The following is a 26506-nucleotide window of genomic DNA, read 5'->3' as shown; positions in this document are numbered from 1 at the left end:
ATATAATTAAATTGTTATATATATATATATATATATATAAAATTATGAATTTAATTGAAAAGTGAGCTGTAAACCCAAAAAACTTAAAGATTGGTCTTAAATGTTGGTTTTTATTAATAATTTATTTATATAATACATATGTATTTTACTACACAATTAATTTATATGTAAATATTATATATATATATGATTATTAAATATAATTAAATTGTTATATATATATATATATATATATAAAATTATGAATTTAATTGAAAAGTGAGCTGTAAACCCAAAAAACTTAAAGATTGGTCTTAAATGTTGGTTTTTATTAATAATTTATTTATATAATACATATGTATTTTACTACACAATTAATTTATATGTAAATATTATATATATATATGATTATTAAATATAATTAAATTGTTATATATATATATATATGATTATTCAATTGTTATATATATATATAAAATTATGAATTTAATTGAATAGTGTGCGGGTGGGGATTTGTGTGTGTATGTGTGTATATATATTTATATTTAGTAATAATTAAAGAGCTGTGTATTCCAGACACTCTGACTTTCTTACTCTGCTCTACAGATTCAGTTTGTGTTAGTGTCTCTTCACGTAACCCAGTGGTACTTCATGGAGAGCTGCGACTACCAGGTGCCTCTGTTCATCCACCTCATCTGGATGTATGGGACCTTCTTCTTCGTGCTGTTCTCTAACTTCTGGTACCAGGCGTATGTGAAGGGCAAGAGGCTACCGAAGAACACCCAACAGCGCACCCAGAGTGGCACGGCCAACGGATCCACCGCAGTCGCCAATGGCTCGTCGGTTTCAAACGGCCACGGAGTGCATGAAAATGGCCTGAGCAACGGGAAGAAACACCACGAGAATGGAAGCACTCTCAACGGCAAGATGAAGAAAGCCTGAGAGCTCAGGAAGAGAAGACCCAAAACGGATGACCAGGAGAACCTTCACGAAGCACTATGGAGTCCAAAGAATGTTTTGGGACTTTTCGTTTTCAAATCTTGTTTTTTTTTTTTTTTTTATATGTACATTGCATAAGTACATGGGGATATGAATGCATTTGAACCCCGTTTGTATATATATTTTTTTGTCAAAAATTAATCTAAAGAATACTTATTGAGCACAATGTATGAAGAGAAGAGGAAGAGTACTGACTGGATCCATCCTCCGCTGATGTTGCTCATGACGTTCATCTCAACAGAATGAATTCACAAATGGGCACACACACACACACACACACACCTGTGTGTTTCATACTTCCCCCCCATAGCAGACTCTGTACAGTCAACATCAGTAAACTTGAATTACACCTGTAAATAGTTGGACCTTATAAACTAACACGATTGATACGGTAAAAAAATTGTTACTCTTGAATTAAATACAAAAAAATAAATTCAATTTTAAAATACACAGTTCTGTTTATTTCACATAAGTTATGCGGTTTGATGGCACATTGTAGTTCCTTATTGAATAAAATCAGTGCAAGTCATTTGACCTACAATTCCAGCTGACATTCCCATGTTATTTGGCGCATCTAATGCAAATGCTTGACATATTAAAATATTTTTTTTAATCTAAAAGAATGCAAGAGTACAGTCGGGCTTCCATCGGATGCGGTTTATAAAGAAACGCAGTGTGCGCATGCTGCATTGCTCCTTCATAATCTGCATTTGTCATCTCGAGTATGCGCAGCATGGTGAATGTAAACAAAAAGTCCTTTCAGTTCCTGAAAAGCAACCGAGGAAGACCAGATGAGCAAGCATCCTACGCCGTGTGTGTGTGTGTGTGTGTGTGTGAGGGAGAAAAGAAGGCCAGAAGAAAGTTCAACGAGGTCGCGGAGGAACAAATGACTGAGCTCACAGTGCACGAGAGTCTGTGCGTATAATTTGCGCTCCTATTTATCCAAGCATCGCCTTTGTTTGGCTGAATTCCTAGCGCTTATTTTCCAGGCAGGTGTGCGTAAATGTAGGGCAGAGGTCAGGGCGCTCCTCTCGGCAAGCTGGGAGAATAGGGCGTTGGCATGGGATTTGTACAGTGACTCATGAGGAAGTCATCCTCACGCCTCTATCAGGAAGTACAACAGAGATTGCCATGGCTACAGTGAGTTCTACATGTGGAAGACTAGAAGAAACGGAGTCTCCAAAATCACGTCATGCTAATAAATCCCATTCGCTCACTTTGGTCCTCATTCATCAGTACTGGCCAGCATGTTTCAGGCCTAAGTTTCAAATCCTGTCAAGGTCTACAGAGGGAGTCCAGACTACAGTACAAACTACAGACAGCTACTTCAATTTGTCACAGATGAACCGCTGGCGATGACTAGAGGTCGACCGATAATGGGTTTTGCTGGTACCAGTACCTAAGAAATCAAAATATTGAAAACATTAACATTTAAGATGATTTAAAGGGATAGTTCACCCAAAAATGAAAATTAGCCCATGATTTACTCAGCCTCAAGCCATCCTAGGTGTGTGTGACTTTCTTCTTTCAAAAGAATACAATCAGAGTAATATAAAAAAATCTCCTGGCTTTTTCAAGCTTTATAATGGCAGAGAATGGAGGTTGAGATTTTGAAGCCCAAAAAAGTGCATCCGTCCATCATAAAAGTGCTCCACTCGGCTCCGGGGTTCAATAAAGGCCTTCTGAAGTGAAGCAATGCGTTTGGGTAAGAAAAATATCCATATTTACAACTTTATAAACCATAATCTCTAGCTTCCGCTAATTGTCGTACGCGTGTTCATGAGAGAGAGGCATTCCAGCGGATGACGTAGGACCCATTTAAACTGCAATATTTAATTAATTCCAGTGGATGACGGAGGCATAGCATAAGCTCCGGTGAGAATATGCTAGTCTCCTCTTGGCTTATTTTGAAATCCTCCGATATTTTTCTTTACAAATCCTCGTTTTGTACTTCTAATTCATGAGCGGTGTTTTGTTTTGCTCTCTCTGCGCATCCGCGTTCATCACTTGGAAGAGCCAGGACATTTTTAAATATAACTGATTGTCTTCGTCTGAAATACAGTCATATACACCTAGGATGGCTTGAGTGTGAGTAAATCATGGGGTAATTTTCTTTTTTGGGTGAACTATCCCCTTTAAATCTTGTGAATGTGTAACTTTAACTAGTATAATTACTGACTCGTCAAAGTCAGTACTGCATTTCAGAAGGTTAAGTTAATGTAGGAGTTAATTTCAAACCCATATCATATCCTGTGGCAGGCTCTGTTTTGAGTGTAGTTGCAGCACAACAAACCAAGCTTTCACTGCTAGAGGCTTTGGTCGATCTCTAGAACAACTGGAAGCTTGTTTCTGCCTCAGAGTTCAAAATAAAAACCAGAGTTCAGAGGAAAATCACATTGGGATATGTATTTACCATTACAAGCAAGTCGTAACTGTGAGATATAAATTAAGAGAAATATCTATTACAAGAAATAAAGTAACTTTGAAATGGTGGAAATAAAGTTGCAATTATGAGTAATAAAAAGTGTAAAATTATAAGATATGAACTGGTCACAATTATGATAAATGGTCATGAGAAATATTGCATATACTGAAAATCTCAGTTATGAGATATAAAGTTGCAATTACGAGTAATACCATAAACGTGGCCTAGTGGTTAGAGAGTCGGACTAACCCAAAGGCCATGGGTTCGAGTCTCGGTACTGGCAGGGATTGTAGGTGGGGGGAGTGAATGACCAGTGCTCTCTTCCACCCTCAATACACAAACGCATCAATTCACTTTAGAAGTGAGGCCCTTGAGCAAGGCACCGAACCCCCAACTGCTCCCCGGGAGCCGCAAAATGTAAAAAAAAAAAAAAAATGGCTGCCCACTGCACCGGGTGTGTGTTCACTACTGTGTGTGTGCACTTGGATGGGATAAATGCAGAGCATAAACTCCAAGTATGGGACACCATACTTGGCCACATGTCACGTCCTTTCCAAACTCAGAAATGGGCTTCCATAAATGTTAATTTTTGCCATTATTCAATAGTTACAAAAGCTGTTACTGGTGTCAATTGATCAGCAAAAATTATATATCGGTCGGCTTCTAGTGCTGACTGAGAAATGTTAGTAGTTTTTAAAGTCATTTGATGCTGTAACCCCAGACCCTGTCACAGTGAGCAGTAGGGAATCGACTAAACTACTAAAATAAGCTGCCCGATGGGGACGTCTACTACATTCCACTCTCAAATGATACTGAACTCAAAGGTTTTGCTCATGAGGTTTCTGGGAGTGTTGGCACATGTGACAGTGGGTGGTCCGTCTCTATGACGTGTCCTCCAGAATATAGAAGATGAGCTCCAGCTGGCAGGCGGCGAGACCCTGGTACTGAGAGTTACTCTGCACCACAGAAGTTAATGATTGGTTAAGACAGTCCTGGTACAGTGCTGGAAGGCGCTGACCATTACTGCCTGCCAAAAACTCCATCTGAAAGATTCAAGAAATCACGATAAGAAAACTTTTGCCCTTTGGTGTCTTGACCTTTGATCAAAACCCCAGAGATTGAATCAAAATACAGCACTAATAGTAAAGCAGAACACTGTCGTCATTGGGGGGGAAAGTCATGCACATTACACTCACATGCTACACTCCATTACACAATACTGATCTACAATAATTACAACAACTGAAAGATTACATGCTAAATCTGAGATCGAATCTGAGATTGAGAATACAGTTCTGAGTACATAGGTAGAGTAATAAAAATGCTAGTCAAATAGCAGCCTTGGAAAATACAGTACATGTGATAAGGAATAAGGAGTTTTCCTTTGAAGGTAGAAAATGTGTAAATATAAACTATGAACTAAATCTCATATATATATATATATATATATATATAAAATTGAATGCTTGAATCTGATTGGCTGACGAATGTTCTAAGGTATACAATTATTTTCAGGGAACCGCACGGCAAAAGTAGCTCCAGGCAGGTCTTGACCGCATTACATGTCCATATCACTTCGCCAAACGATTTCAGTTATTTCTAAGGTCCATACAGCTTACAACAGCAAAAGATATGGAAGAAAAATAATGACAAATGTCTTTGAAACAAAAAGCATGTCGAGCTGCACCAACTGAAAAAATAATGCATTGTATTAACAGTGCTTGGATTTTAATGCCTTGTATTTTCAGGGCCTGAAATTCAACGTAGTTCTTAATTTAAGCTTTGAATATTTCAATTCAAAACATTTCACACATTTTCATAATGAAAAATTCAATAATCCATATTCACCTGCCAGAGTTCACTTCCGAAATATTCAATCTGTTTAAAAATACGATGTATAATATCTGACAGGCAATTTTCAGTCCATTTTATTTCATTTCACAAATTCGCTTCCACAAATTCAGTGGTTCAAATTCGGCAGAACATTTCAGCATTGCACATCCGGGAACTGCAGGAATAGCAGTAGAGTACCGATGCATGATCGATCACCAGCAGGTGGCGCAAGCGGGTGTTGATGAAGACCAAAGCAACAGGTAGAGCAAGTCATTCATTCACAAAAACTGATTTGCAGAAATGGAGCAAGTGGTAAGTAGAAGTTATGATCATCAGGGCCAGTATGTGCTGTGTTTACGTTTAATTCAACATCTTCGCTGCGACATTGTGCAGTTTACATTGTAGAACAAAACGTAAAAGTATCCTCATGTTATGTTTACCACAGGCTTTATTTTACTCATAAATTAAAAAAAACCCATTATAAAACCCCATGAAATGATCACTATCTCACCTTCTGCCCGTCCAGGATGACCCTCAGTGCCAGTTTGGTCATGCCATCTTCCTTCAGCAAACACAGAGACTGACACAGTGCCAGGCAGAACGCCCGCGCAAGACGCTCGGTTAGACGGTTATGACTGGTGTGGTTATTAAGACCATTTGGATGCTGGTCTTTAAGCAAATAAAACACCTGTGAAGAAAGCTCAAACGTGAATTAACTGGTTGTTGAAAGGAATTCTTCAGGAAACGAAATTCTCTCACATTTAGATAAAACCATTAAGATGCAGCGAGCTCTTAATTCATAACCATAAATCAAAATAAAGCCATTTATCAACATTTACTCTCTGTACTTTCCATATTTTCACCTCTATACCACTTTGACTCTAAAATAAGCCGCAAAGCAGTGCTAGGGGATCAGAGGAAAAGTTGTGAGGGAAAAAATATAAAAATAATATTATATATAATATTTTTAATGTATTTTTATATTATTTACATAATTATACATTATAATTATATGTTAATATTTATTACATATTAACTAGACAATATTTTTTCATTCATCTATTTTTTAACAAATTAGTAATTTTACACATTTTAATTTTTCACATTTTCATAGTTTTTTATTCATATATAATATTTAAAAAATATATAGCTGCTTTTTATATTTTAGGATGGGATCATAATATTTAGGGGTTTGTGTGAAAATTCTGTCATCATTTACTCACCCTCAAGTTATTGGTTTGCATTCATCCCTAATTCTAAAAATGAGCAAAAGTACTAAAACACTCCCACTCCACAAGTTACACATAAATCTGTTTACCTCTGTCCAGCGTATGAGCTTCCCACTGGCTCTGTATTCTAAGCGCTGATGGGTCTTGCTGTTTGTGAGAGACTCCATAGACTTGCCATCGATGGGGCTTATAATACTGTGAAATGTAGGATAGAATGAAAGCAAACAGCACAGGTTTAGACTAACTATATACAGTGGGTACGGAAAGTATTCAGACCCCCTTAAATTTTTCACTCTTTGTTATATTGCAGCCATATGCTAAAATCATTTAAGTTAATTTTTTTTCCTCATTAATGTACACACAGCACCCCATATTGACAGAAAAACACAGAATTGTTGACATTTTTGCAGATATATTAAAAAAGAAAAACTGAAATATCAAATGGTCTTAAGTATTCAGGCCCTTTAAGGGGGTCTGTATATTCTCTGCACCCACTGTATATATATATATATATATATACAGTATATATATATATGTGTATTATTTCTAACCCTTTATTAAAGCATGGCTCTTCGTCCTGCCATTGAATGTGCACATATTCCTGCCTCTCTGCTGGGTGGAGTTTTCCACAGGTGACCGTGAAGTCTTTCATGTCCCGTAGAGATCGACGCAACTCAGCCATGGTCTCCATGGTTACCTGCACCATCAAACCATCTGTAACATTGAGCAGATGTATGGAATCTTATCACATGCACATATACTGTATACTTTACACCTAAACTCCTGGACATTCACATTCAAGTTAGAAACGCATAGGGGTCATTCTATAATTTAGGGTACATTGCATGTCTAGTCATGATAATTATAGATATATCATTATTTAGAAATTAAGGGAATACATACATCTCACTCATATATTTGTGCAGCCTGTTTTTCAGTTTGCTTGAAATTGCCTTTAAGTCCTTTGAATTACACTTTTTGCAATGAAGAGTCTTGAGTTAAAAATAATGTTAAAATGCTTTATATTAAACTTATTTCTACAATTTAAATACCTTCGAAAAATAGATTTAAATAAGAAAATATTTCATTTCGCTCATGTCCACAAATATTCTGTCAACTATGTTACTAATCAAACATCCACCTGAAAAATAAAAAGTGTTATCATAAAATCATGTGACCAGCATCATGTGATGTCATTTTCTTCTGTGGCAGACATTTTGAACACATTATGGTAGATATTCTCTTAATTTTTTCTATATTTGATCTCCAATGACCGATTGTCAAGGAGTTTATTATCTGCCCATCAACTATGTTGGGTACACAGTTTGTTATATTTTTATGATTTTAATTCAAATTTAGGGTTTACTTAATGAAATAATATTTGGTTGGCCAGACAAGGCCTGCAATAGAAATTATGAAACTGTCAACTATGTTACCTGCCAATCCACACAGTTTATCCGTAACATAGCTGACAAACTCACCACCAGGGAAAACATCTTTTTTTTTTTTGTAATGCATAATACAGAAACTGAAACCAATAGCTGTTTTGTTGAGAAAGCATAATGTTTATACACTTTTCATGATGTGAAATGTACCCTAAATTATACAATAACTCATAGACAAATAGACATTAACACTGAACTACTGTTGAAGTAGGAGTCATGAAACAATGGAGATGTTCTGCTTTGACGAAACACAGAAAATAACAAATCAGTAACCTTCCACAATGCTGGACTTGGCCAAGTACCCTGCTGAAGGCTTGAGCGCTCCACTGAACACAAAAAAACACGAGCCTGTGACTGAAAGGTGAACAGAAACACAGATTTAGATTCAGTGAGAGATTCCAGTCAAGAATGAATAAAACAAATGATTGAATACTTTCCCATACTGTCAGACAGCGCCCTCAAGTGAGCGTTTAAGGAAAGACGCAAATGTTTATCATTTACTATTTTATTTGTCATACTAAATCATGTAATAATAATATTAAATAAATGATTAAATTAAGTTACACAGAGGTCCTTAGAGGACAAGCATGTCTGTGTCAAAAAATTATCATAAAAATATTATATGATTTTTCCCGCTTTCAATTTCGAAATCTATGCATCAGTCCTGATCATAACTCCCAAAAAATTTCAGGATTTTAACCCTTTAAATACCAATTTGTTTACAAAATGCCACTATTGTTTTTATGGGAAAAAAGTTAAATGGTAAGCAGATTTTTTTTATTACAGTCACGGATGTGTGTGAAAAATAGTACAAATTGTAAAAATAGTAAAAGCCTTGCAAATGGAACGAAAGCTTATTAACAAAGAATGCATGATTTTTTTTTTACTAAAATGGCACTGAGATTACCTAATGTCAAACAGATTTATGAAAGGACATGAGGGTGGAACATTAAAATTCCAATAAAAATATACATTTTTGGCAAATTTTATGCTGTTTGTATAAATCAGATCAATGAGGCCTACCATCAATCAGTTCCAAAAGGAAATACAAAACCTGTGCTAACTGAAAGAAAACAAGTTGACAGAAAGATTGAATCTAATATTTTATGATAATATAGCATGAGAGATTTACAAGGTAATTAGGTAAAGGATTTTCAACAAAGCACAAGGGTTAAACAAATGCATAGGTTTGATACTTTTATTATATTATCCAATGACATTCGTACAGTTCCAGGTGCAAAATGTAACCAAATACTTTTTTCAACCACTGTACGAATATTCAAAAACAAACAAAGAACACAACAGATATTTGTGTCGGGATGTTCGCTCTCTCTCACCTCTGCGTGGCTGGCTGTGAATGCTGATGGCCTGGGTCTGGTACTGTCCATCTGCCGTCTGCACGCAAATCAGATGAGAGTCGGCCTGCTCATTAAAGCAGGCGCCCAGGGCCAGCACTCTCTCATTAGACTTATTCAGAGCCTTCAGCAGCTAAAACACAAGCAGAGACAGAGACAAGACCCTCATTATCCTGAGAAATGAAGGAATTACTCTTTACCTCAGGTCTGCTTATCTATTGAACTTCATTTTGATAATAATCCTTCTGATACTCAACGCACAGACAACAAAAAATATCTTACCATCTACTCTGGAAATAATACCATGTTGCTGCTGATGTATTTTCTATTATGAAAAATTCACGGTTTTATTTGAGATGATTTTATGTTAAGGCTAGAATACACTACGGCCATGTACACACTGTAGATTCATGTCTGTACGGAACAGAACTCACTCTCGGAACTGCAATGACTGACACCATGGCAACCATAGCAACGTTCTGGCGTCACACGCGTTTGGTATCCGCTATTTTCGACCAAAGTAATATTACAGTGACCAAAGTCATGTTCGGTGATTATAATTAAACTTCCATCAACGGAGTCATCGTGTTTTGTTTATGTTTGGAAGGCTATTTCGCAAAGCTTTTGATGGGTTGCCATGTCCACTTATTATAAGTAGAGCCCGACCGATATATCGTTTTGCCGATATGAGCCTGTTGCAGATATATCGGTATCGGTGAATATGCCGCGGATATGAAATGTTTTTTTTACAGAACATATAACGCCGATTAAATGCTTCTGAATGGTGTAATTACTTAGTTTGTCCTGCAGAGCGCGCTCCATTGTTTCCTACTGGCGACCCAGGGCAGTGTAGTGTAGAGATGCCCGGATGAGCTCAAACTTCACCGGAGTCCGCTGCTTCAAATTATCCGCCTGCCACCCACCCGCACCTATATTTGATCGTCACATTACAATGATTCTAATTCTTAGTTTTGCATGATGATATGATGAACGGATGGCTCATTTTTAACAGCAGATTCAGTGACGTTAGAGACTAGGGCTGATCTGCGCATCACGGCACGCGTCTGCAGCGCATTAAAGCCTGTGTTATGGCCACCGGAGCTGATCAATGCTGGTGTTTATACCGGCCGCGCTGCGGCCCAGAACTCATGCTTATCACATCTGAACAAATGAACAAATTTTAAAACAACAGGCATCATACACTTGCCAACTTAAACGGTTACAGAGAAGAAACTGGGCATCATACACTAAACAACTGAGTATCACAAACTACCAGACTTTCAAGTCGTTCAACAACAAACTCACTCAGAAACACGTGACAAATGAAAACAATGTGTTCTAAAATCAAACATGTTTGATCTCTTCTGACTGGAGTCTGTGACCATCATACACTATGTAATTTTCTATGAAATGTGTCAACTCAAATCTGCAGACTGGCTCTGACTTTTGGCAGCTAGCATCAACAGGTCCAGATTGTAAATCTGGGCAAAAGTTGTATAGTGTATTTTAGCCTTTAGTGTGGCGTCATGGTACCTCTGGATGACGTGTTTTAGGGATTCTTATACAGGTGCTTCTAGCCTCTAGATCAACCACGAGCCCCGGCACCGTCGGCAGTGTGTAACGGTAAAAACGGAAATCCTTTGAGAGTCGAAACAGAATGGAAATCAATTAAAAGACATCAAATGAACTAAACAGGAAGCAGTAACAAGAAAGAGTTGGTAAAATAGGTCACAAATCTCACCACTAAGAGTCTCATAATACTGTTGTTGACGGGTCCGAAGAGAGGCTCTCTGAAGCGCACACTGAACAAGGGACAGGGATAGACTACAGGATAGCAGAAAACATGAAAAACTCAACCGCTGGGCTTACTGAGACCATAAAATAATGCATACAGAGATTATGAATGATATTAGAGCTTTTCTCAATTTGGTTTTATTAATTTTGTAAGAACAGTTAACAAATAACAAAAAGACAAAAAAATAAGAGCTGTTAAGATCATAGAGATCATAATGCTACATCTCAATTTGCATAATATCCTCCCTAAATAGTATGCCAAATAAGTAGTTGTCCCAAACCGCAATACACTACCATTTTAAAAGCCTGGGATCGGTAAGATTTATTTAGAACATTATTATGTTAAATAATAATGTTATATTTAAATATATTTAAAATTTAATTTATTCCCGTGATGCAAAGCTCATTACTCCAGTCTTCAGTGTCACATGATCCTTCAGAAATCATTCTAATATGCTGATTTGCTGCTCAAGAAACATTTTGTATGATCAATATTAAAAACAGTTGTGATGCTTAATATTTGTACATATTTTATTCAAGATTTTTTGATGAATACAAAGTTAATAGAAAAAAATATATTTGAAATAGAAATCTTCTGTAACATTATAAATGCGTTTACTGACACTTTTGATCAATTGAATGTGTTCTTTCTTTGAAAAAACAAACAAACTTTTGAACATGACTGGAGTAATGGCTGCTGAAAATTCAACTTTACATCACAGGAATAAATTACATTTTAAAATATATAAAAACAGAAAACAGTTATTTGAAATTGTAATCATATTTCACAATAGTACTGTTTTTTCTGTATTTCTGATCAAATAAATGCAGCCTTGGTGAGAATTCTTTCAAAAATATAAAATCTTACAGTCCCAAAATTTTGAATGGTATATTAATCTTAATTTTATTTAGTTTTCTTACATCTGTACTCCGCTCCTAAACGCAGCATTAGTCTCAGGGGAAAGGCTTTGGCCCATGGAGCCTCTGCACGGAGCATGAGGAGCCCGAACAGGAAGGGTGGAGCAGGTAACGGCAGGCCCTCCAGAGACTGGAACGTCGGACGCACATAAAGAAAGCCAGCATGCTCGTTATTACCCAGAAAGCCTCGGGATACCAAAGAGTGACTCAGGTGTTTTAGAAGCTTTCCTGCTGCTTGAAGAAATAGCAAGATCAATAATTATCAAGCCATTGCAGATAAGTGGTCTTAGTTTTATGGTTGAGTAACATCCTGTGCAAGGTTCACCTGTCTGGGCATCCCAGTAGATCTGAATAAAATGATTGAAAATATCCGTCGGGAATCTCTTCTCCTCAGGCAAACACTGCAGTAAAATGACCACCTCTGGCTGTCCAACAGCATGCATGCCCTTCGACATAACACACCAACACCGCCGGTTCACATCTACAGGAGCACAAAAACACCTTAGTCATCACACGAATGAATGTAAATGTAACTTGTTTGTTCACAGTTAAACACCACTGTCAGAGTCTGTTCCGTGTTTTGTGTGTGTTTTGCTCCCCATGTGTTTCCATGCCCTTATTTGGTTTTCCTGTCCTGTTCCTGCTCCCTGATTGTTTCCCATTTGTTTCCAACTGTGTTTTCCCTCATGTTATTATGTTTCATTAGTTCCAGGTGTTTCTCGTCATGTCTTGTGTATTTGAAGTGTTCTTAGTTCTTCGTCTGGTATTGTATGGGTCAACCTTCTCAGCTACGTGTGTTTTCCTGGTTCCCTTGAAGTCATTAAAATCTCCTTATTGATGTACTCCTCGTCTCCTCGTTCCGCACTTCTTTTTATTTTTTGTCAAATAAGATGCTGCACAACAGAACTGTGTAAATTAAAACATGGCTGAAAAAATAACTTTGTTGCATGATGTTACTTAAAAATAATAATATATTATGATTATTATTATTTTAAGAATTACATTTTAGTATAAAATACATTTCTGTCGTAATTTCTTCAAGTTAAACCGAACGGTTATTGCACACACATCCTGAGAACAGACACACACACAAACAGTTTGGATACGACTGACCACACTGACTACAGAACAGCTTTGTTGAGTAGACATTTGCAACATACAGCTGACAATCTTCACCACAGCCAGCAGGTTTGCGTTGAGAACAAACACCAGAGGCTCAGCAAGACCTCTCTCCAACTCCTCTAAGAGCGACGACTCGGTTCTCTTCTCCTCCAAAGTGTAGTCTGCAGAAATAAAGACAAGAACCAGCCTCTGAAATATCAAAATCACTCATGAAATGCTTTAGAAATATCAACAACATCTCATAGTGAATGTTTTTAATGATGGTTTACTCAAATATAGCATTTTTGTCATTGTTTACTCTCATATTGTTGCCATCATAAAAGGACCAGTTTTACTAGTTGTTTTGGTGCATGGCAGTTTGCGATCACTGTATGCATTCATTATATGGAAAATCTTTTTGTTCCACAGAAGAAAGTAATGAATGTTTGGGAAAATGATTTTGGGGTGAATTATTCCTAAGTAGTCAGAGCTAGTGTGCTTATTAGGACACATTCTTACCTCCTTTGACCCCTGTAGATGTCAGAATAGGGGGAAGGTCCTTTGGTGGAGCGGGTTTTGTACAGTTGCCACTAAGACCACTGACTTCATCTCCTGCTCTAAGGTCAGACACTTCCTACAGTGTAAAAAAACATTGAAAGTCATTGTGCTAATAAAAAAATAATAAAAAAGTAAAATTTTTCTAAAGGTTACGTCACAAAGAATAAAAGGAAACCATAAATAAAATAAAATTTATGGTTACAACAGATTTAGACAGATTTGTGAACAATATTTGAGAGAAATAGGCCTTTTGAGTACATAGAAAAAGTCTTAGATCTTTGAGTTCAGCTCATGAAAAATGGGGGCAAAAACAAAAGTGTTGTGTTTATAATTTTGTTCAGTGTAAAATAAAATAAAAAACATCCTCTCAATAAGGTGATTATAAAGGGTCATTACAAGAGGGCAAAAATGTTATTAAAGTTATTTTACAAAGATTAAAAAGACATTCAAATAAAATATAGGGTCGTTATAAAACTGTAAAAATGTTTCTTCACAAAAATTAATGGGAAATTTTAAATTAAAAATAATAATAAAATCAAATAAAGTAAATAAATTCATTAGGGCCATCAAATCGACACACATACATATCTATATTTAAGAAATATTTACATTTATGTATATATATATATTCATATTTATATATGATTTATATTTATATTTTTTAGAAGTTATTCACAAAAATTAAAGGGAAAATAATAAATTTAAACTAAATAACAGACAAGCAGAGAAGCAGAAAGATGTCCTGTCATACCGCCTGGGCGAGCTCAGCCCTCTCTGTGTGGGACACACTCCTGTAAACGGGAGAGCTGTTGGCACTTCTACTCTCAGACTGAGGAAGGAGATTATCTGCAAACCAGACCTTCTTCTGGTCCTTGCGAAGCGTCCCTGATGAAATGACATCATTGTAACTGTGTAACTAATGTGTGAAAGCACACAAGTAGGGGAATCCACCACGACACTCACGGTTCATCAAAGCTGAATGACAGGTGACACAAACACGCCCCTCTTTCCCACCGAGATGAGTCAGTCTGAATCTCAGGTCACAGCACACCACACAAAACACCTGCGAAACAAATTGACCGTTCATGTTTTGAAGGAGAATAACATCCTAAAGGGATGAAAAATGTATTTACCCTCAAGTTGTTCCAAACATTGGAACAAACTCATACATTTAACTTAAAATCATCATATAATCTCAACTTAAATATTTTTGGTAGAGGAAACTTAACTAGCTATTAGTGTTGTCAAAAATATTGATTTTTCGATACTCATCAATACTGAAATATCTAAAACGGTTTCAAAACTTTTTTTTTTAAGTAGGCTATCGATACACTGATAGCAACTGTGCTTTCTCACTCTCTCTTCTCTCTGACAGCCAATTCACTCAAACCACAGTGTAATGAGAAGCATTTATAAACCGGTTGTCCAACAAAATACACATTTAACAGCATATTTTTACTCCAAACTCACTTCATAACGCCAGTTGAGTGTTTGAAATAACTTCCTTTTGTGATCTGATGTGGCTTCTTATCATAGAATGAGGCAGAAAACATTTATAGTATTCTGCTGTATGTGAAATAGCATTGCATTATTTATAAAACGACTTTATTCTTATGAAATACCTGGGATGGCTTTAAGAACACAGATAAACAATATATTATTACTGTCTTCATGTTTGATCAGTTAAAGCATTTCTATCTTTTTTATTCAGTTACAGTGTAATGATGGGTGGTTCTTGAACGATTCGTTGATTTCGTGTTGACTGCGCATGCGCAACATCCAAAAGGTTCTGTACAGGAAACAGAAATGATTAGTTAATTTCCCCATAAACTAGAGGCAATGCAGTCTGTACTGGAAAGAGAAATGATTGGTTCACCTCTTGAGTCTTCTGGTCCGAGTCGTTCATTCTTTTGACAGCAGCAATGGATACAGAAATTAGTTAATAATTCCCAACCTTCCTTACAAACAAGTGTGTAGTTTGTTTTTTTACTCTTACAGTTATGTAATGTTTCTGGTCTCAAATTTTGAGCTTTATATCATTTTATTTCTTACAATTTATAAATTTGTGAATTTCTGTGATGGTTCTTTTCCATAACATTGAATGTGGTAATGAAGAGTTAGTTAATGCTTTAAACTTTATGTATGTATGATGGGGAAAATCACTTTGATAATTTCGAAATATAACATAACATTACAAGATACTGATCCAGGAAACGGTCACGTGACAAAAGAACGAACGACTCGTACCCGAGGACTCGAGAGGTGAACTAATAAATTCTCTTTCCTGTAAACACTGCATAGCTTTCAGTTAGCCTTACGAGGATGTGACGTGACAAACGAACGAACGACCCGAAGACTCGGGAGGTGAGGTGAACTAGCAGACTGCACAGCCAGCTAAGCAATGAATTAATCATGTCTGTTTTTTATAATTTGGTCTTGGTTGCATTATAGTTTTGACTTATTCAAAATGTGATCAATGTTTGCGTAAATAGATGTGTTGGGGAATTTGGATATTAATGTAACATTTTAATTATATTCTGCAGAAATTAACGAAATGACTTGAAAAAGGATTCATTATTTTGGCTGAACGAGATTCAAAGATCCGAGTCAGTAAAATGATCCGAACTTCCCATCACTATATGGTACATTCACACGGGGCGTCGGCGTCAACACTTGACGGAGGGCGTGTCTGAAGCTTGGTGCTGAAGCGATCGTCATAGTGACAACAGTGCCTGAGCTAGACTATTTGCATAAGGCAATCTGATTGGCTGACGCCTCCATTGGCGCTTGAAAAGTTGAGAAATTTTCAACTTCTGCCGCGAGCAATGCCAGTGTCGCAGAGATGGTCTTACTATAGGGAAATGAGAGGGGTTGTATTACTTACTATTGGAGAAAGCGTAATGGTCAACTTGGATCACGTGTGCCTTAATAACCAATCACATTACAGCCTTGACGTCATTGAATTTCAGTCAGAGTTGTGCGACACTCAATCGCCGTTTACGGATACCATAGGAATGAATGAGAAGTGCCGTAAGCTGTATCCCACCTGTCGCAAAAAGGCAGTGACTTCTCTTATAAAATGGCATTTTTTTTGGTGTAAACTCTAAAAATAGTTCAATCCAAAAGTATTACTTAGTGTAAAACATGTTAGAGATTAGCTGATAGGCTGTCGATCCATTAAATTATAAGTGGTTTCCTCTAAAAAGCTGTTTATTCAGTGTAGTGAAGCCTCTCCTCCATTGACATCCATTTAAAAAAAACGGCCTCTGGTCTCCTTTCCCACATACTGGCAAACCGGAAGCGTTAGCATTAGCCGTTACGCTTTTTTGGCTAAAGGTTGCAGGCTTGCCTTCTAGTGGCTTTGGGGACACGACGCCGACGGAGCCACAATTCAGTTCGGCAACGCATGACGTCACCCATTCAAAGTAAATGAAGCATTAACGCGGACGCCCCGTGTGAATGTGCCGTTTCAGCGATACAGCTGGACGCCTTTGTCCATATTAGGGATTTCCTGGAATGTCATAAATTATATTACTTTTGTGTGGCATATTTTGAGTTTCTGCGCTACGGCACCCTCTGGCTTACAGTATGAATGAATGCTCCATAATGCTCACACCACCCCATTTTCGGTAAAAATGGGAAAAAAATAATACTTCTCTCTAAAGAAATTTCATGTAAACATATGCAAATCCATAAGTTTTTTCTCCAGTGTACAGTGTAAGTTCTCCAGTGTTTTACCACCTCAAGAAGTTTTTATTAATGTAAAAATATACCTCATAGTCATGTTCTAACCTTATTATATTTATCTTTCAATAGAAATCTCAAATTTTATGCCCTTAATGTTTTGGGAGTTCTTCCCCATGGTATTCAAAATGGTATCAAATATCAATATTTTTCAAGGTATCGTATCGAATTTAGAAATTCCAGTGTCGTAACAACATTACTATTGGTATTATTGTTGGTACTATTGAAGAATGTTGGTAACTAAGCAATTGCTTGTAGCCATCCACTTCCATTATATATTTTTTCATACTGTGGAAGTCAATGGGGATCAACAACTGTTTGGTTAGCAACATTCTTCAAAATATCTTCTTTTGTGTCCAGAAGAAGAAAGAAACTCATACAGGTTTGGAGCAAAGTAGTAAAAGGACGAGTAAATGATGACAGAATTTTAATTTTGGGGTGAACTATCCCTTTAAACTTAAAATTCCACATGCATCTCTCACCTTCCCACATGCTCTGCAGTGATGACGTCTTTTGGTGAAGGAGAATTTGGATCCACATTTCATGCATGCTGGTGCCTGAGAATCAGGGACCCACTGCGGGGCAGTAGTGCCCAGGGAACTGCAGAGCTGCATTGGCAAAGCACCAAGTGAACTCTTCCTCCTGCCAGACACTAGTGACGCTTCCATCTCACCACTCTTCTTGCAGTCTAGCATGGGGTCCGAGGGCTCTGTGCTGCCTGTTTGGTGGGTGTCCTCCATAGGAGACGATGGAAGTCCCAGCACAGCCTCCAGCTGCTCCTGCTCATTCTCTGCCCGCTCTTTCTCTTCAATGACAGAGTCCTCTTTCAGACCAGGCCTCAGCTTGCGCTCATCCAGCAGCGACTCGCTGGAGTCCTTGAGGGTGGAGTATCCGAAACGCCTCTCGCTCCACACAGAGAGAGTGGCGGTTACTGCTTGCCTCATAGTCTCAGTGGAGGGAGCTCAAAGTGAGAGGGTTACTGATCATACTTTAGCCCACCCGGAGATTTGTTTTACCGTCAAACCATCACGCTGTGGCCTGCACAAAGTCCTGGCAAAAGATGAGTCAGATATATTAATTCCCAGCAGCCTAGTGGATTTGTCAGGGCTGCTTGGCTTTCTTCGTGTCTCTTTGATGTGAAATCTTTACTGATCTTTATAGGGTCTGCATCGAAAACATATATATGAACGCGCTGTTGCACCTCTGAGAACTTTTAAGGCTTATTCTGTGGCGTTTATATAAGCCTTTTGACGGGTTGTGTCACAGAGCTGTAAAAACGGTTATGCTCACCAAGTGAATGAATCGCGTTTGTGCCGAACTCTTATTACAAAGCAAAAACAAACACTCTTCTTTGATCCATGAACGTTTCTCGCAGTTATTGTGCGCAATCTCAGTTAATGTACGCGGTCTCGCAGTCTGAAGCGTCTGTCATAGCAAATCAACACATGCTGTTGTGAATAATTAAGCGAAGCGTCTTCTCATAGGATAAGAACACGCAGTCTTATGAATAATTTAAAAGACACCGACACGTCATTGATGTACTATTGTCCTTTGCCACGTCACAAATTGTGACGTCAACACAATGTAGATTTTAAACCCGGAAGATGAAAATAGCGCAAAAAAAGCTTAAAATTTACCAGTTTTTTCCAACAGTTAAAATTATCGGATGCTAACATTGTCTTAATGATGTGCAACACAAACACCTCTGCTAAAATCTCAGAAAACGTAGTCTGGGGTTTCATGACCCTTTAAGATGAACATACTTGACTGAAGCAACTTCGGTTTACTTGTTATCCAGATTTTTTTTTTCTTTTTGAAAAATCATGTTAAAATGCGAGTCCAAATATGATCCATCAGGTTTTTAAGGAACGCATATTTGTTCATCTTTCAATTACCATTGTATTGCATTGCATTATATGTTTTGAAACAACATAGCAGTGATCATAAAACCAAGCATTTCAATATCATCTTACTAGGAAATATAGAGTGACAACAATTTTATCTTCCTTCCAGCCATATAAATATCCGTAAATTTCAGCATTTTATATTCTTTGGAGATGTAGCCTACTGTAGTTAATGGTGTGCCACACTCTCAGACAGGTCCTGCATCACTGAGGATTTGCTGAGTGGGCAGAGTGACTCGTCTGCATGGGTGCATTTGCAGATACACATATTCATAATCATGCATGAACGCAACTAAATCCAAACATTAACGCATTTCAATGTAAATTAAATACACAAATTCAGATACATCAATACAACAGCGGGGGGGGGGAAAGTGTTGAAAAGCACTGCTGATTTGAAGTCCGACTTTGTCGCCTCACCCCATCTACACTGCCAGCGACGCGACGCGACGCGACGCGACACACTAGAAAGCGCCGCGCGCTATCAAATATGGGAGCGTTCTAGTCTACGAAGTGTCAGAACATCACAGCATTATAGTTTTCGCCTATTGTCCGTCTACTCCGAAATTGTCGGCCAAAAAGTTAGTGTAGCATCTGTTACCGCAGGGAGGATATGCGTTCGGTTATTCTCTCAGCAGCACTGCATTGCAGACGAGCCGCCGCAACCTTCACACAACACAACATCTTCAATGCGGTTGCATGGACACAGGTTCCTGCGGTAATTCCGCATCTCTTTTGGTTAGCGGCAACGCTGCGCTGCAAACGCACATGTGTTCATATATGGCTGATGTACATCACTCTCGCCTGTGACTGCTGGTGACTACAGCAATGCGACACAGTACCGCCAACAAGAGCCAATTACCACATCCTCACTTACAATAATTATCTCAACAAAACCCCGAAAACTCCCACAAGCACTAGAGATTGTTTTAGCGCTCGATAGTGATGCAATGAAGGAATAAATATAATAAATGTAAGTAATTACCAGTATCTGTGTATCCCATCGCCACCTCTGAGCACTTGTGCTCGTCATCAGAGGTCTGCGCGAGGCTGCACGGCGGCGCTCGAGATGCGCGCGTTCTCAGGGGCGTCGCAATCACTTGAGAAGTCAGAGGGACACAATGTCAATTCTCTTCGGTCTCCTCTTTATCTCACATTATTAACCCTCTGGTGTTGTTCGGTCATTTTAGTCAGGAAAAAAAACGGTTTGAAATGATAAAAATCGCTACTTCATCGGAATGGTACGAAACTCGATGACTTTTATTGCAGTCACTGTGTGACCACAGAAAAATAAAAAAATAAAATTAAATCGTGGACTTGATTCGAAAAAGCTAAATGGTCGTAAAAAATTGTCACACTTGTGTTGTTCGTGGTCAAAAATGACCGCCATTGGAAATGAATGGGAAATAATAATAAACAAATTTGTGTGTACAATCTACAAATCATTCGATGCAGACAAAAAGTGCACAGCAATGAAGGGGTGACACTCTAAAATATCACTCACTTACACACACAAACACACACACAAACACACTATTATACACACACAAATGAACTGGTGTGGCTGTAACAATATGGCAAAATTGAGGCAGAAGACTCAAATAAGTGGTAGAAATCAGATTGATTAACCTCTCACAAAGCATTCCTGTTCAATTTTGTTACATTTTTGTTGAATTTTATGTGCAACAAAATGCCTTTCTTTGTGTTCAGGTTTGACTGTAGTAAAATGAATACAAAAACTGACATTTCAAACCAACATTTCAACCAAAAAAAATAAATAAAAATAAACCTTTACAAAAAGTTGTCTTTGAGAATGTCTAAATATATATCCAAATCCACAAATTAATAAAAATAAGTATTTATGTCTGAAAGCATATTTATAAGCCTTTTATATAGGAATCTAGTGGCTAAACCATGGAATTTCAGATGTTTTTCTTTTTTTTACTCCCACCAAATGGAACTAATCTGCCTTCAAAAATTGGATTTTAAAGGCATTGTCTCCATTTTAACATGAAATACTGCCACAATTGAAAATTAATATAAACATAGCCAATTAGAATTTGTTTGTATTATTTTCAATTGGAAAAAAATATATAATTATTGCATAAATATTAATTAGTACCATTATCTCAAAATACAAATAAAAAATATTATTGAACAAAAGTATATTACATTAATTTTAGATTTCAGGTGTTCGGTCACTTTTGACTGCGAACAACAAATGAACAGTAGGCTACCAGAGGGTTATATAACACATCGTTGTCATGGTATTTCTATTGCTTGAGTATATAAGATGACTGTTCTCATTATTGTAGATAAACACGCCTTTAATCAACCAAAGTGTGTTCGCATTAGCGAAACTCCTCATTGGAAAATACTGTGGCGATGTATGAAGCGCAGCTCACACAGAGAAGTCGTGCAACTGTGTTGGAAAGCAAAGAATTCGTCTGAACAACGTGGACGTGTTGCGAAATATGCGTGAGAAACGGATTCCTATCGAAATGACTGGATTTCGCTGCGAAAATTCGCCGAGAATACGTGAATGTGAACCCCTCGTAACTCATGTAAATGTTATGATTATTGAAACTTAAGAAATAAAAAATATAGCCAGTTTGCAAACAGTGGTCATGGGTTAAATAAATAAATGAAAAGTAAGGTAATATGTTTTTGATCATATTCAAATAATAAAGCCTATGGTTAAGGTGCGGTCACGTTTACTGTCAATCAGCTCATTTTCGTGGGCAAAATCAAGTGATTTCAACAGGAATTCATGCAAATTGTAGTTGCTTGAGGGGACAGATTTCTGCATGCAGATTTCGCATTGAGTTCCAGTTGGCCAAACAAATTCGCCACGCCACGTTTGCATTTGCGTGAATATCGGCATTTGCCGATTTAATGATCATTAACCATCTTTATTTATGCCTTTGCTAACATATTTAACATAAACATGCAGTTTCTATGCGGCTATTTTACTGTAAACATAAAAAGGAAAAAAAATCATAATGTAAAAATGATCGATAGTGTTTTGGTGTAACTTAGCATTTTAAACATTTCAAAGGGAAAACACATTTTACTCTTATAATAATAATACGCTTAATGACACTACAGACCCCATGACAAATCTCTTCAAGCATCTACAGGAAAAGCAAAACACCACATAGAAAAGTTTTATGAGCTTTATTTTTTATTTAATCAACAGAAAAAAAAAAAGACAAATTTTTATAGCATTTATAGCATTTCAACTAGCAATGTGGGTAAGATTTATAACCGTTAAGCATTCATGTAACCATCCATCCTTCTGTATCAATGCAGGAGAAAGGACAGGCATGGATCTGAAACAGCCAATTTATGATATAATAGTCTCTGGTTTCACTGATAGTGTTGAAATGATATGTCTGTCACTCTAATTTAAAAATCCTGCGGGAGACTTTGCCCTGAACAGCAGTTACTGAAGGCCCAACGTTCAGTTTGCCTCGTTCTTTGATGCCTCGTCGAAGTTCTCTACAAGATCTGTGAAGAGAGAATAAAATGACTTAAATCTGCATCTTGCAATTTACAGCTCGCCTCGAAAGAAAAACCTTCATACCTGGGACATCATCATCTTCTTCATCGATATCTTCTGCTTTCGGAGCTTTGTTGTCGAGAACTTGAAAAGCAACAAAACAGCAACGTCAGCATTTACACGAAACTCTAAATTCAGCCCTATTTCAAAAGCGCCTCTTTACTCACCCTGTCTGGGAAACTGCTCGGCGAGTTTGCGCAGACTTGTGAGACTGTCAGCGCCGAGCTGACTGAGGATTCCCGGGAGCATTTCCGTAAGCTGTTTGGTCTCTGCGTGGCCTGTGATGGCGAACGTATTAGCAGACAAAGACGCCTGCACTTTCGGGTTATTGAAGTGAATGACCGTGCCATCATCTTTAATCATATTCACCTGTAAAACAAGATCGAATTCTCAATGCTCTCTGAACGGGACAGAAGGAAATCAGTGAAGAAAGACTGGAGAGCTACTGATCTACCTCTTCAATGCCAGCTATGTTATTGACCGCAAGCTTCTTTAATGAACTCTGGAGTTTCTTGTCATCAGCCGTTGCTGTTCTGTGCACCACCTTCTTCTTTCTGCGTGCTGTTCCCTGTAGAAAACGAAGAAAAATTGAGCAACGAAAGAAAAAAAAAAATGTCCAAAATAATCATTGATCAGAGTTCATTGATAATATTTCTTACCTTGCCCCCTATCCGGACCTGGGCTTGAAGTTTAGCCAGTTTCTCTTGATTCATGCTGATTTCTGAAACAAACAAATCTTTTGTTATCCAAATGCTTTAATATCCACCTAGAAAAAAATTCTATACACTATATCTTGTTCACACGAAGACCGATAAAGATATTAGAGTCCACACCAATGCATGATAACATTGTTTATTACAGCATTTCTTGAAGTTTTGTCGTCTGCCACTCCAGCTCTTTAAAGCAGGATGGATTCTCATTGGCTATCAATGTTTTTATCATCAATCAGCTGGCAAGTGATTTAAAAAATATTGTTCCTTTGTGCCATTACTGTTACATTTGTGCTGTGGACTTTGAATTTTGATTATTACATAAATATGTTAGGCTGAATAATGGTGGAACATTATTCCACCCATATTTTCACATTTATTTGAAACATTAAAGTAGACACTTTATTTGCATTTAACATGCTTTATGTATATAAAATAATTTTTGTGGACAACAAAATGCCACGTCTCGTCTTTGACACACACACACACACACACTTACACGACTTTACCAGGCCTGGCAATTATTCTTTGTTATATTACACTATGGACTCCCTGGAAAAGACATTTTCATTATCTGTCTAAAATAAATCTTCAATAAATATGGTTATTACTTGAATACAGAATGGCACATAAACATTTTAATTGTAACTACACCATCACACAATGTGCTGTGAAACTGCGCTCTCTTGTTTTCAGAGCTGTGGAGTAACAGCACACACACACACACTTACACGACTTTACCAGGCCTGGCAATTATTCTTTGTTATATTACACTATGGACTCCCTGGAAAAGACATTTTCATTATCTGTCTAAAATAAATCTTCAATAAATATGGTTATTACTTGAATACAGAATGGCACATAAACATTTTAATTGTAACTAAACCAGCACACAATGTGCTGTGAAACTGCGCTCTCTTGTTTTCAGAGCTGTGGAGTAACAGAATGACTGCCGATGCGCCTGTCAGGGAGCATGAGATGGAAAACACTGTCGGAGGTTGTCGTAAAAACTCATTTGTCGTCGGTTTGAGGAATATTCCAGGCTTCTCCGTCTTTATCTCGGTCTCTGTCCCTCACACACGTCGCAGTGATGGAGAATAAAGAGAAATCCTGACGGTGCACAATCAGAGTGAGCGCATCACTCCAGCCTTGCGTGCGCACACATCTCACAATCACATCACAACAAACACAGCGCGCGGAGCCACTAGCTTACAGCACATACGACGAGTACAGCCCAATCATCCTGAATGACGAACATTTCACATAAACACATAACGCTGCTCATTACTGACCTGATAAACACAGCTGCGCAGAGAAGCACGCGCTGAATGAACAGGGCGGAAGTGGTCAGTCTAAAAGACTAATCACGTCACGTTGTTTTAGCTGTTTTAATGGCGAACAACAGTGATGCTGCCCTCTAGCGGCTCGGGCTGAAATAATGAAACGTAAAGCTAACCTGTTGATTGAATGGTATGAATGCAGACATTTGCAATATCTATCTATCTATCTATCTATCTATCTATCTATGCATATTTATTCTGTTATCCCACTGGTCACAAATGTGACAGATTATTGTTCACTTGTCCTGTGACTATAATTTCTATAAAATAGAACAAACTTTAAAAATGTAATAACAGACAACATAAACATTATGTAACATATGATTGTTGTATCTTTATTTTGACATGCTTATATTTTGTAGTGCTTTGCTCTTTACAGCAGCAAATTATAATGTTTACATTTCAAATCGAGACTCTTAAAATCTGTAGATATCATAAAATACAAACATCATGATGACAAACACACTGTATATTGGATGCATAACACCTCATACACACATTTATATATATATATATACATGTTTGAAACATTTAACCAAATACATTTGCTGATGATTGCTGAAGTCTCAAAACACACTTGCTTGACGCAACAGACTATAAAACCGAACCTTCAAAAGCATGTTTAGACCTTGCTATTCATTTGAACACATGTCTTAGGTTGATTAAAATTCAGTACGCAGGAAACTTGTATTTGAATTTTTCACGCACATTGTACTTCTGCTAATGAAAACCACTCTGTGGTTGACATCAGACTGAACTTTCAAATGAATGCAAATTCCCTCTACGAGAGACATCGCATGGATCTCTGAAACAGTCTGTTTTCTGCTGTAATGATCAAATATCTGTGAATGGAGGTCTCATATTTGCCGTCAGGGGAGGTGAGCTGATTGGATGGCAGTGTCTGGTAGGAAAGGTCCGTGCAGGCAGATGGAGTCTGGTCTGCTGATCACTGAGCTGCCGGCCTCCATCCTGGAGCTCCCCAGAGTGCTGCCCTGCCACTGGAACCGAAATTTCAAGTGAGGACTGCAAAGTCTCAACGCCACCTGAAACAGTCTCTTCAGAACAGCTTTGCGCAGCAGGATGTACACCCATGGATCGAGGATCTGGTTCCATGTGGCCATGCGCACAACCAGCAGCATATGAGTGTATGATGTCTGATCCTCACCGTGATCCTGTAGGCTGAAGATGATGCCTGTTATCTGGGGACCAAACCATACAATTCATAAAGCATTTGACACAAAAATATACATTTAAAATTATACACAAAAATTATACATCTGCTTGTGTTGCTCAAAGCAAAAATAAATTATTTTTCAATATGCTCAATTAACCAATTGTATATATTTATTAAATATAAATGTGTTGATATTTTGAAAACATAAAATCACATACTGAATATAAAGTTAAATTTATATTTAATACACCCATTTTATTAAATGTAAATGTATGTGTATATATATATATATATATACACATAAACATATACATTTATAATTGAATTAAAAAAATGAATTTAAAAATTATACAATTTAACTGAATTTTATTTTATATATTATGTATACACACATTTATATGAATGTATTTTAATTTTTTAATAGAAAACATTTTTT

General features: G+C 37.3%; 4 protein-coding genes across 5 annotated transcripts in view; 1 reads left to right on the top strand and 3 right to left on the bottom strand.

The window, feature by feature from the left end:
* LOC107723066 (elongation of very long chain fatty acids protein 1-like) overlaps window positions 1-1149 on the top strand; it is a 3092-nt gene extending 1943 nt beyond the window's left edge. The window contains exon 5 of the mRNA XM_016531569.1: window positions 586-1149. Coding sequence (XP_016387055.1) covers window positions 586-921 — 336 coding nt within the window. The 3' untranslated portion in view covers window positions 922-1149. The remainder of the gene's footprint in view (window positions 1-585) is intronic.
* Window positions 1150-3973: 2824 nt separating this feature from the next.
* Window positions 3974-20323, bottom strand: LOC107723065 (zinc finger FYVE domain-containing protein 9-like). Of its 2 annotated transcripts, none has more exons than XM_016531566.1 (16): window positions 20270-20323; window positions 17863-18430; window positions 14600-14699; window positions 14388-14521; window positions 13598-13712; window positions 13138-13260; window positions 12303-12458; window positions 11981-12211; window positions 11007-11089; window positions 10799-10903; window positions 9248-9398; window positions 8184-8264; window positions 7017-7179; window positions 6555-6660; window positions 5748-5924; window positions 3974-4446 (listed from the first exon to the last, which is right to left on the bottom strand). In XM_016531566.1, exons 2-16 carry the CDS (start codon window positions 18322-18324, stop codon window positions 4285-4287), a joined length of 2349 nt encoding a protein of 782 aa, XP_016387052.1. In that variant the 5' UTR covers window positions 18325-18430; window positions 20270-20323; the 3' UTR covers window positions 3974-4284. The 2 variants fall into 2 exon arrangements, with proteins under 2 accessions (XP_016387052.1, XP_016387053.1); XM_016531567.1 differs by having other exon boundaries at window positions 11981-12208.
* Window positions 20324-22460: 2137 nt separating this feature from the next.
* On the bottom strand, window positions 22461-24943 carry btf3l4 (basic transcription factor 3-like 4). Its single transcript, XM_016531555.1, has 6 exons — window positions 24849-24943; window positions 23506-23567; window positions 23301-23414; window positions 23014-23215; window positions 22871-22930; window positions 22461-22794 (listed from the first exon to the last, which is right to left on the bottom strand). Exons 2-6 carry the CDS (start codon window positions 23557-23559, stop codon window positions 22748-22750), a joined length of 477 nt encoding a protein of 158 aa, XP_016387041.1. The 5' UTR covers window positions 23560-23567; window positions 24849-24943; the 3' UTR covers window positions 22461-22747.
* Window positions 24944-25765: 822 nt separating this feature from the next.
* The window catches only part of LOC107723057 (prostaglandin F receptor (FP)), a 2430-nt gene continuing 1689 nt past the window's right edge, over window positions 25766-26506 (bottom strand). The window contains exon 2 of the mRNA XM_016531558.1: window positions 25766-26095. Within this exon, the coding sequence (XP_016387044.1) occupies window positions 25766-26095 (330 nt within the window). The remainder of the gene's footprint in view (window positions 26096-26506) is intronic.

Source organism: Sinocyclocheilus rhinocerous, unplaced genomic scaffold (assembly GCF_001515625.1).
Source record: "Sinocyclocheilus rhinocerous isolate Xijiao unplaced genomic scaffold, SAMN03320098_v1.1 scaffold2469, whole genome shotgun sequence".
Taxonomy (NCBI): Eukaryota; Metazoa; Chordata; class Actinopteri; order Cypriniformes; family Cyprinidae; genus Sinocyclocheilus; species Sinocyclocheilus rhinocerous.
Note: the sequence above shows the minus strand (reverse complement) of the source record. Positions and strands in the feature narration are given on the sequence as shown.